The following is a 12,114-nucleotide window of genomic DNA, read 5'->3' on the forward strand; positions in this document are numbered from 1 at the left end:
TGAATTTTCAGAATTTTCACCACTTTTATTATCATAGTTTCTTCTACCTCCTCGTCTTCCACGACTACCACGTCTTCCACGTGAACTGCTCTAAATGAAGTTAGCATTTGAAAAACTTATTCGGGGTTAACATCAAATTGTTTTAATCTAAGCTCATGGGATTGAAGGTAACCCATCAAGCTATTTATAGACAATGTAGATAAGTCTTTCGATTCTACAATTACAACGACGTTATGCTCAAATTGTTTTGGCATACTTCTAAGAATCTTTTCAACAACTCTTTGATTGCCTACTTCTTCACCATTTCATCTTAAACTATTGATAATTAAAAAAATACAATTGAAAAATTCTTCAATAGTTTTCAGTTTCTTTCATTTTAATGCGATCAAATTCGGATTTGAGAGCTTGTAACCTTACCATCTTTACTTTATTTTCTCATTGATAGGCAGATTGTAGAATATCCCAAGCTGCCTTTGCAAAAGTAGCTGTTGAAATTCTCTCGAAAATAAATTCATCAACAGCTTGATAAATGAAGAATAAAGCCTTCTTGTCTTTCTTACGATTTTCTCTTAACTCAACAAGCTGTTGATTTGTGAGCTCACTCTAATTCTCAACTTCAATGTATCCTCTTTCAACAATATCCTACAATTCTTGTGAGCCATATAACACTTTCATTTGAATACTTCATTGATTAAAATTATTCCCGCTGAACCTTGGAAGTTGGAGTTGCAACATGTTACCATTTGAAGCTATATCTACACTACTACAAAATCTACTTTACTTGACACTAGGCACTTTTACATACTTGACGCTTTTGTTAAAAAAACGTCAAGTATTCACAATTTTAAAGGAAAACGTCAAGTATAATCACAAAAAGCAGAGATTTCACGGAGTTTTTCGGATAATTTTACGCTAATCTTTACTTGACGTTTTTTTCGCGTCAAGTATAAAGAACATTTTACTTGACGTTGTATTCGTGTCAAGTATTGCGAAACATTACTTGACACGAAAACAACGTCAAGTATAGTTTAAAGAAGACAAAATTTTCACCAAAATTTTCGAATTATTTTTACTTGACGGTTTGTGTCCCGTCAAGTATAGTTGAGATTGTACTTGAGAGTTTTGTCGCGTCAAGTATAGTGCAGATTTTACCTGACGTTGATTCCGCGTCAAGTATAGTTGACATTTACTTGACGTGAAAATAACGTCAAGTATAGTTAAAATTTTTATTTGATACTTTGAAAATTAATATTTTAAAAATGTCAAATGTAAAAATATAAAAATATATTTTATTTCTCTCATTCCATTAAATAAACTGATTAAAATAAATTTATTAAAATAAAATTACTAAAATAAAGTTATTACAATGTTATTAAAATAATCTTATTAAAACAAACTTATTAAAATAAATTTTCCAAACGAAACTTATTAAAAATTAATTTAGTAGAAGAAATGTATTAAAATAAATTTAATAAAAAGAAATGTATTAAAATAAATTTAGTAAAAAGAAATTTATTAAAATAATAAACAAGTTTATTAAAAAATTCCCTCCAAAACAACCTTTCATTTTCCCCCCTTTCTCTCCCAAAACCCTTCAATCTCTCTTTCTCCATCTCTATCTCCACATCTCTCTAGCCGGTATCTCCCTCTAGACGCTCGCCGCCCGCCGCCCAAGTCGCCAACGTCCGCCGCGAATCCATATCCCAACCGACGACCGCAAGGCCCGAACACCCACCCGTGCGAAGCCCCCTACCGCCCGAAAATACCCATACAAAGCCCCTCGCTGCCGAAGACCACAAAGGCCGAACGCTCGCCGCGCGAAATGTCTCCGCCCGAACTCGCCTGCCCTGAAGACCCGCGCTGACGACCCGCGAAGACCCGCGCCGACGTCCTGTTTTCACCCTCGTTATCTTGCAGCAACTTTTTGGTCGCCAATCAGCAAGGTTTCGAGCCTTTTCGGTAAGAGTCAGTAAGGATTATTGCTATACTTTCTTTTTCAAATTGGATTTAAGTATTTGAATATTCATATGAGCTATTGGAATTCGTTTGTTGTTCTGTTTGGGTATATTACTAACTGTCTGACTAAGATTCAGCAAGGTTGAACACATTTTGGGCTAATTCGCACTTGATTAAGATGTCGTAGATCAGTTTTTGAACCGGGAAAGTTTGTTGGGCTTAATTCTGAATTAATTTGGAGTGATTAATTAAGGTTTATGGTGGATTTTGGATAAGTATATTACTTTTGAAAATCCCATGGTGTTGATTAAGGTTGAGATTTATCATTTAGGCTTTCTAACAGTTGGTATTTCTTCAAGTAAGTGGAAATTTGGATTGAGAATTATATGATTGTTGAGCTAAATAGTTTCCACATCCATTACAACACTTGTTAATTTTTATGTCCATTTTTGAGTTAAATAGAATTATATGATTGTTGAGAATTATATGATTGTTGAGCTAAATAGAATTATATGATTGTTGAGCTAAAAAGTTGGTATTTATTCAAGTAAGTAGAATTTTGTTTTTATTTTTATCTCCATTTTTTGTTTGAATTGGTTCTTTTTGTTTATTTAATTGGAACTTATTTTCTTAAGAAAATAAACCAAATCATTACAACACTTGTTAATTTGAGCTTGATTTCGAGTAGTAGAACACTTAGGCTAGATTGGGATTTGTTTGTTGATAAGATAGTAAGTTGCATGAGTTACCTGATTTTGAACATTGTAATTTTTTTTTGTAGATCTAAGATTATCATATTATAAGTATGGATAAATCATAGATGTCAAAGAGTAGATTATCTAAAGAGTTTGAGTTGGGTGTAGAGAACTTCATCAGATTTGGATTTTCCAATACAACTAATACTTCTATACGTTGTCCTTGTTTAAAGTGTGAAAATTGTCAAAAACATAAAGCCAATGATATAAGAGATCATTTATATTTTAATGGCATTGATGAAAGTTATAAGACTTGGTTTTGGCATGGTGAAGAACTTCCTAATTCATCCTTTCATGGAGAATCCTCTAAGTGTATGTATGAGGAGAATGATGTTGGAAATATCAAAGAAATGGTTGAAATTGCTCATGAGCAATATTCATAGGATCCAAGTGGTTTTGAGAAATTACTTAATGATGCTGAAAAGCCGTTATACGAAGGATGCCAAAAATTCACCAAGTTGTCTACATTAGTGAAGTTGTATAACTTAAAAGTTAGACATGGATGGAGTAACATTAGTTTCTCAGAACTACTGAAAGCGTTAAAAGATATCTTACCTTCTCCTAATGACCTCCCTACATCAATGTATGAAGCAAAGAAAATGTTAGGTGCATTAGGAATGGAATATGAAAAAATTCATGCATGCCCTAATGATTGTTGGTTGTATCGAAAGGAATATGCCAATGCAATTGTGTGCCCTGCTAAAATAATGTGGTACTTTCCACCTATTCCACGATTTCAACGGATGTTTAGAAGTGTTGAATGTGCTAAAAACTTAACTTGGCATGCTACTGAAAGAGAAATTGATGATAAATTAAGGCACCTTGCTGACTCTCCAGCTTGGAAGTTAGTCGACACCATGTGGCCAAATTTTAGTTTTGAACCCAGGAATCTTCGTTTAGCATTGTCAGCAGATGGAATAAATCCTTATAGTGATATGAGCTCCAAGTACAGTTGTTGGCCAGTTGTGATGGTGATTTATAATCTTCCCCCATGGTTATGTATGAAACGAAAGTTCATGATGTTATCAATTTTGATTTCGGGTCCAAAGCAACAAGGAGATGACATTGGGATATACTTAGAACCATTGATTGATGATTTAAAACTTTTGTGGGAAAGTGGTGTGCAATGTTATGATGCCTACAATGAGGAACTATTAAACCTAAGAACAGTTCTACTATGGACGATTAATGATTTTCCAGCCTATGGAAACCTTAGTGGATGTAGTGTGAAAGGGTATAAGGCATGTCCAATTTGTGAAGATAACACATCTTCAATACGATTGAAATATGAAAAAAAAATGGCATACCTTGGGCATCGAAAATTTCTACCACATAATCATCCTTTTCGTCGTCAAAAGAAATCGTTTAATGGTCAGCGAGAACTTGGAAGTATTCCTGACCTTTGTCTGAGGAGGTTGTATTTGAAAAAACTAAAGATCTTGACTTTCAAAGAGGAAAAATAAACAAAAAAAAAAAATCACTCTAAAGGAAGCACCAAGAGTTGTTGGAATAGGAAGTCTGCTTTTTTCAAGCTCCCTTATTGGAAGCATCTTCATGTTAGACATTGTTTAGATGTGATGCATATTAAGAAAAATGTTTGTATGAATATTTTAGGTACACTTCTCGATATTCCAGAAAAAACTAAGGACGGTTTGAATGCTAGACGTGATTTAGCTGATTTAAAGATTCGACCTGAGCTTACTCCTATTAATGGGGAGAAAAAATTTTTCATTCCCCCTGCTTGTTATACACTTACTAAGAAAGAAAAGCGGTTTCTTTTGAAGTCGTTATCAGAAATGAAAGTTCCTCGGGGTTACTCATCCAATGTTACGAATCTTATGTCAATAGAAGATTCAAAACTGAATAGTCTAAAATCTCATGATTGTCATGTCCTCTTACAACAATTGCTCCATGTTGCAATCAGATCTATGCTTCCAAAACATGTTCGATATGCTATAACTCGTTTGTGTCTTTGTTTTAATTCTATATGTAACAAAGTTATAGATGTTACACAAGTAGAGAAGTTGCAAGAAGACATTGTGATTACATTATGTTTACTAGAGAAGTACTTCCCTCCTTCATTCTTCATGATAATGGTTCATCTCACTGTACACCTTGTTAGAGAAGTAAAACTTTGTGAGCCCATTTATTTGCGATGGATGTATCCATTTGAAAGGTTCATGAAGGTTATAAAAAATGCTGTGAGAAATCGAAATCGTCCAAAGGGTTGTATTGCTGAAGGTTATATATTAGAAGAAGCTGTTGAATTTTTTTCAGAATTTTTATGTCGAGTAGATCCTATTGGACTTGGTTGTCAAAAGTTAAAAGACAATTCTGACTATTCAGAACTTGGTAAACCATTGTCAAGCGGAGTTACTAGCATACCTGAACAAGAGCTTTTATATCAAGCTCATCGATATGTTTTGGAGAATACCGTTGATGTGCACCATATATAGAGTAAGTTCTTCTGTCTATAATCCATTTATTTCATTGAAATTCATGAAACTAAAAGTAATTACATTCTTGTTGTATTTCATAAGGAAACATTTGATTGCATTGCAACAACAACACCGAAGTAGATCAACAAACCAGAAATGGATTCAAGATGAACACAATCGAACCTTCATATCTTGGTTATGAGAGAAGGTATAACTTGAAATTAGTTATTTAACATTATCCGTTCTCATTTATATTCTAATTCTTTCAGTCGTTGTCACTTAGGTTGAAACGGAACTTGCAACAGGAGATGTTGAGGTTTCAGATAACTTGCGGTGGATTGCTCATGGCCCTCATCCAATTGTTACTACTTACAATAGTTACGCTATTAATGGATGTCACTACCACACAAAGTCGCATGACAAGAATAAAACTGTACAAAATAGTGGAGTTAGTTTAGTTGCAAAAACAATGCAAGTATGTAGCTCGAAAGATAAAAATCCTATAATCGGAGAAATATCCTTTTATGGTGTGATAGAAGAGATTTGGAAACTTAATTATAATTCATTTAAGGTTTCCATTTTTAAATGTGATTGGGTTGAAAATAGTGGTGGTATCAAAACTGACGAGCTTGGGTTTGTGTTAGTTGACTTACGGAGAGTATGGCATAAGAATGATTCTTTTATATTTGCAACCCGAGCAAAACAAGTGTTTTTTGTTGAGGATCCAAGTGATAGTCGGTGGTCTATTGTTCTTACTTCACCTCAAAGAGATTTTGCGGATCAATATAATGATGATGAACTTGGAGATACAGTTTTAAATTGTCAAGGAATGCCTAAAGCTACAATAAATATTAAATCTAGCCTTGATTTAGACGAAAATACTCCAACATATGTGCGAGCTGATTGTGAAGGCACATGGATTGCTAATGAGTAAATGTTTGGGTAGGTTTTTACTTATTAATTTATATGAATATGTTGCATCTTATACTTAGCTAACTAAACTTTATTTTTTTTCTCAGATTCATTCTTATACAATGGAGCTACCAACTGATGAGGACTTAACACTTGGATTGGACGAGGTTGAAATAGGTTTGGATAATGCACACACGGATCACTTAGAACAAGTTGATGCATCAAAGAACGAGAAGAAGAAAACAAGAGGACTAACATTGATGCATGATGTTACAAGAATTAAGAGTACGGGAGAGAAAACAGTACTTGAATACAATGAAAATGGAATACCTATTGGGGAGAATGGGCACAAGCTTCAATCTTTCATTGGATCTTGTGTGCATCATCATATCCCCATCACACATGCATCTTGGAAGGTAGTGCTGACTGAATTAAAAGAAAAAATATGCAGCATGGTTGAGGTATGTAATAATCCTTTCTCTTTCTAAAATCGTGTAAATATTACACTATGTTGTGGCTATCCTGTAGCTATGGTAGCCAATCATGCATAAATTGATACACTTATTGTATAGTTTAAGTTATACTATGTTGTGGCTATCCTGCAGCTATGGTAGCCAATCATGCATTGACACACTTATTGTATAGTTTAAGTTGTACTATGTTGTGGCTATCCTGCAGCTATGGTAGCCAATCATGCATAGATTGATACAATTATTGTATAGTTTAAGTTGTAGTATGTTGTGGCTATCCTGCAGCTATGGTAGCCAATCATGCATTGACACACTTATTGTATAGTTTAAGTTGTACTATGCTGTGGCTATCCTGCAACTATGGTAGCCAATCATGCATACATTGACACACTTGTTGTTGTACTATGGTAGCCAATCATTCATATATTAGTTGTAGTTGTTCTAAATGAACACATTGTTCGGTTTGTCTAGGGAGCATTCGTAGTTGAAGGTCGAAGTAAGAAGGCCATTATGAAAACCGCTGGAGTTTCATTTCGTCAATTCAAGAGTTGGTTGAAAACTCAATATATTATCCCTTTTATGGATGAACCACAACTCTTGATAGATCCACCTGATAAACTTGTTTGGCAAGAGTTTGTTTGGTCAAGAATGTCTTCAAAATTTCAGGTATTAACCTTTTGTCTTGTAATCAAATGAATAATAGTATAAAGCACATGTTTTTTATTTTAATCTTTTTACGTAAAATTTGTATAGAAACTGAGAAGAGAACAGCAAGATTGAAGAAAGAGGAGTAAATATACTTATAATATGTCAAGACGTGGCTATGCTAATCTTGCCGAGGATATGGTAATTAAGAATGTTATTGTATTTTACAAATATCCTAAAATTTAACTATGGTGTGCTTAATGATATACAGAAAAAGGGTTCTTTCGAAGAACAGGATTTTGGACGAGCTAATATGTGGAAAAAAGCTCGGACAAAAAAAGATGGAGGATACATAAACGAAGATGTACAACAAGTTGCCAATGAAATAGTAAGATTCTCAATGTTACATTTGCATCAAATCACATGAATATACTTCTAACGTATTACTGGTCATATTTAATCTTTTCTTAGGATGAGATTTTGGATAAAGCACCCAATGATGAATTGACTCAAGCGTTGGGTGCTCCAGAATATGGCGGACGAGTATGTGGTGTGGGTGGTTTCATTACACCTACTGTTTATTTTCATCAAGCAAAGCCAAGAAAGTCAAACAAGGTGGATACAACCCAACAAATTATTGATGAAAATGAAGCACTTCGTAAACGTATTCGAGAGTTGGAACAAAAAGTTCAAAGCATCCCAACATCGGAACATGGTAGTTGCTCCAAGAGCAAAGTCCATGTAACGCTCCGAAAATTTAAGGTAAAATTTTTCTCGTTTTATGTAAAGTGCAAGTGATATAATAATAATATAACATTAATTATATTATTATTATTAATATTTATTTTATTTGTTATAATATTAATATTATAATTATTATTATTAATTAATATTATAGAAATATTATTATTTCTAAAACAATAAACATTATTATTACATAATAATAAATTATTATTTATTTAATATTAATATTATTAATATATTAATATTATTACATTATTATTATTATTAATTATATTATTATTATTATTATTATTATTGAATATTATTATTATTATTATTTAATTTAATATATATATATATATAAGAAAAAAAAAAGAAAACCCTAACTTACCGTGCGCGCCGCCTACCCCCCCCCCCCCCCCCCCCCCCCCGTCGAAATTTTTCTTTTCTCTTCCGCCTTCTCCTTCCTCACGCCGCGCCACCGCCACCCGAGCCGTCCATCTTCTCTTCTCCTTCGCCTTCTTCTTCTCTTCGGCTTCTTCATCCGGCACTCAGACGTCGCCCGCGCGTTTTCGTCGGCCGTCCACTTCGGTGTTCGCACATCACCGGCGGGAGGCATCAGCGACGGCCGTCCCCGACTACCCTTCTTCTCAGATCCGCGTGCACGGCCAGCCGTCGGCCGTTTCTGCCTTGGTGGTAAAACGTCAGCCGTCGTATTACCGTCGTCGACGAAAGAAACCGGGCAAAACATCTCTGCCATCGCCGCCGCGTTCCGCCGCCGGGAGTGTGAAGATTAAATCGGTTCCAAGCCAACCCGACCCGGTTCCAAGCCAACCCGACCCGGCTCCAAGCTGACCCGACCCGAAACCGTTTCCAGCCGAGCCGAGCGAGCCGCGTGAACCAAGCCGAGCCGCGAGCCGAGTGAGCCGAGCCGCCAGCCGAACCAAGCCGAGCCGCGAGCCGAGTGAGCCGAGCCGCGAGCCGAACCCAAGCCGAGCCGCGAGCCGAGTGAGCCGAGCCGCGAGCCGAGTGAGCCGAGCCGCCAGCCGAACCAAGCCGAGCCGCGAGCCGAGTGAGCCGAGCCGCGAGCCGAACCAAGCCGAGCCGCGAGCCGAGTGAGCCGAGTCGCGAGCCGAACCAAGCCGAGCCGCGAGCCGAGTGAGCCGAGCCGCGAGCCGAACCGAGCCGAGCCGAGCCGAGCCGAGCCGAGCCGAGCTGAGCCGAGCCGAGCCGAGCCACCTAAGCCTTCTTTCCTCCACTTCGGTTCACGGTGAGTCTTCGGTAAGGATTGTTTTGATTAATTCCCTAATGTTACCTCGTCCGATTCGAGTTTGAATGTCGGATTAAGATGTGGCCCTACTTTTCTCCCTTGAAGGTAGTACAGAGTTGACGCTTAAGTTCTCGGGTTCCGCGGCAGACCTGATTGGAGATAGTTTCCTTTCCTTGGGTAAGTCAACGGATAACCTTTTAAAACAACTGCTACTAACGTCATCAACTAAAACCGTTGTGTTTTCGTTTAGGTTGATCTGTTGAGCGTGGATTCAATCGAGGGGCATAACCGAGTATCAGGTAAGAGTTTTCCTACTACTGGACCCCGAGTCCAGGCTGAAAACGTAGTAATTCACAGGGAATTACACGTTAGTGACTGTACTGAATAACTGTATGCGTGTTGGCTGTTAGATACTGATATTATATGCTGTCTGATGTGAATATACTGTGACTGATAACTGTGGATTGAGATTTTATGTTGACGGACCTTGAAGTTATGGTTCAGTATGTAGTAAACACCGGTCTAGATGTGGTTCATGGAATTTGGACGGGGATGGATCGTGAGTCCGGTTTTGGTTGGTTAGTCGATTGGACCTAGGGTTTTCCCTATTGGTGTGCGAATCGGTAATGCATATAGCAACTGAGGGTGTAGATGTTTAAACTTATACTATCTGACTGATAAAGCCTATGGCGGGACTGTGATATGAATGCCGTTGGGATGTGATTGATGTAGACAGTTTAGTTCGGACTGAGGGGTAACGGTTAGCTTCATCTATGGGGTAGTGTGCCTTACGGATATGTGCATCCTTCGGGAGCACTAGACTGATATGTGCATCCTTCGGGAGCACGAGACTGATATGTGCATCCTTCGGGAGCACTAGACTGATATGTGCGTCCTTCGGGAGCACTAGACTGATATGTGCGTCCTTCGGGAGCACTAGACTGATATGTGCGTCCTTCGGGAGCACTAGACTGATATGTGCATCCTTCGGGAGCACTAGACTGATATGTGCCTCCTTCGGGAGCACTAGACTGATATGTAGGGTACCCCCGAATGGGAAGTTAACTGTTGTCCCCTAACGGGCCCAGTAGTGGGTCCCTTACTGGGTATGTTTATACTCACCCTTTCTCTTCTTTAACTTTTCAGGTAGGGGTACAGCGAGGGGCAGACCGACGAGAGGCAGGAAGGACGCGTGAAGGCCATATGGACGCGTCCGGTTTTCTTAATCGCTTCCGCTATGTATTTTGTCAGCATATTTTGACTTGTGATTTTGAACTGGTGCCTTGATATTTTTATTTTGTGACTCTCTTGATTTATTTAAAATAGGGCCCGAAACTGTCTTTTGTAAGATTTCTAATGTTTCAATGAATCGTAACTGGTCTGTTTTAAATTTTATGTTGAATGGTCGAGTTTTGGTATTTGGTAGTGACCTCAGCTTAGTCCGGAAAGTTGGGTCGTTACAGTTGGTATCAGAGCCTAAGTTTTAGGTTCTGTAGACTGACTTATAATGTGAGTCTGTGTTTTGTGTCCTTATGGCTGAAACGATCCTTGCCGCTCGTCAGGTACGCTCTCATGAAAGTATATGTATAACTCTACATGCATTACCTTACCTAAGTTAAACTGAAAATTCAATTACCATTTATGACTAAAGGGAATCGTTTGGTGGTTGTTAGGAAAATGCCACCAAGGAGAGGTGCACGTAGGGGTGGCCGAGGAGGCCGAGGAAGGGGAGCAGGACGCGTTCAGCCTGAGGTGCAGCCTGTAGCCCAAGCCCCTGACCCGGCTGCGCCAGTTACTCATGCGGACCTAGCCGCCATGGAGCAGAGGTTTAGAGATATGATTATGCAGATGCGGGAGCAGCAGAAGCCTGCCTCGCCAACTCCGGCGCCAGCTCCAGCGCCAGCTCCAGCACGAGTTCCTGCTCCAGCTCCGGCTCCAGTACCAGTTGCGCCCCAGTTTGTGCCCCCCAGTTTGTGCCGGATCAGTTGTCGGCAGAGGCTAAGCATCTGAGGGATTTCAGGAAGTATAATCCCACGACGTTCGATGGGTCTTTGGAGGACACCACCAGGGCTCAGATGTGGTTATCGTCCTTAGAAACCATATTCCGTTACATGAAATGCCCTTAGGATCAGAAGGTTCAGTGTGCTGTTTTTATGTTGACTGACAGAGGTACTGCATGGTGGGAGACCACAGAGAGGATGCTAGGTGGTGATGTGAGTCAGATCACGTGGCAGCAGTTCAAGGAGAGTTTATATGCGAAATTCTTCTCTGCCAGTTTGAGAGATGCCAAGCGGCAGGAGTTCCTGAACTTAGAGCAGGGTGACATGACCGTGGAGCAGTACGATGCGGAGTTTGACATGTTATCCCGCTTCGCTCCCGAGATGATAGCGACCGAGGCGGCCAGAGCTGATAAGTTTGTTAGAGGCCTCAGACTGGACATTCAGGGTTTGGTCCGAGCTTTCAGACCCGCTACTCATGCCGATGCACTGCGCCTGGCAGTGGATCTCAGTTTACAGGAGAGGGCCAACTCGTCTAAGACCGCTGGTAGAGGTTCGACATCGGGACAGAAGAGGAAGGCTGAGCAGCAGCCTGTTCCAGTGCCACAGCGGAATTTCAGACCCGGTGGTGAGTTTCGCAGCTTCCAGCAGAAACCTTTTGATACAGGGGAGGCTGCCAGAGGAAAGCCGTTGTGTACCACTTGTGGGAAGCACCATCTGGGCCGTTGCTTATTTGGGACCAGGACCTGCTTTAAGTGCAGGCAAGAGGGTCATACAACTGATAGATGCCCGTTGAGAGTCACGGGGATCGCGCAGAATCAGGGAGCAGGTGCTCCACATCAGGGTAGAGTCTTTGCTACCAACAGGACCGAGGCTGAGAAGGCAGGCACAGTAGTAACAGGTACGCTCCCAGTGTTGGGGCATTACGCCTTAGTTTTGTTTGATTCG

The 12,114-nt window shown here is 39.3% G+C and overlaps 1 protein-coding gene across 1 annotated transcript; it reads left to right on the forward strand.

Moving 5' to 3' along the window:
• Positions 1-3,328: 3,328 nt before the first annotated feature.
• On the forward strand, positions 3,329-6,083 carry LOC127151153 (uncharacterized). The gene is made up of 3 exons (XM_051090570.1): positions 3,329-4,100; positions 4,326-5,152; positions 5,433-6,083. The coding sequence occupies exons 1-3, from the start codon at positions 3,329-3,331 to the stop codon at positions 6,081-6,083; spliced, it is 2,250 nt and encodes a 749-aa protein (XP_050946527.1).
• Positions 6,084-12,114: the final 6,031 nt, after the last annotated feature.

Source organism: Cucumis melo, chromosome 10, assembly GCF_025177605.1.
Source record: "Cucumis melo cultivar AY chromosome 10, USDA_Cmelo_AY_1.0, whole genome shotgun sequence".
Taxonomy (NCBI): Eukaryota; Viridiplantae; Streptophyta; class Magnoliopsida; order Cucurbitales; family Cucurbitaceae; genus Cucumis; species Cucumis melo.

Coding starts and splice junctions, on each gene's coding strand:
- LOC127151153 (XM_051090570.1), top strand. CDS start 3,329: ATGGAATATGAAAAAATTCATGCATGCCCTAATGATTGTTGGTTGTAT. Junction 4,101..4,325: donor TGGTCAGCGAGAACTTGGAA/GTATTCCTGACC, acceptor TGAATATTTTAG/GTACACTTCTCGATATTCCA. Junction 5,153..5,432: donor TTTTGGAGAATACCGTTGAT/GTGCACCATATA, acceptor GTTGTCACTTAG/GTTGAAACGGAACTTGCAAC.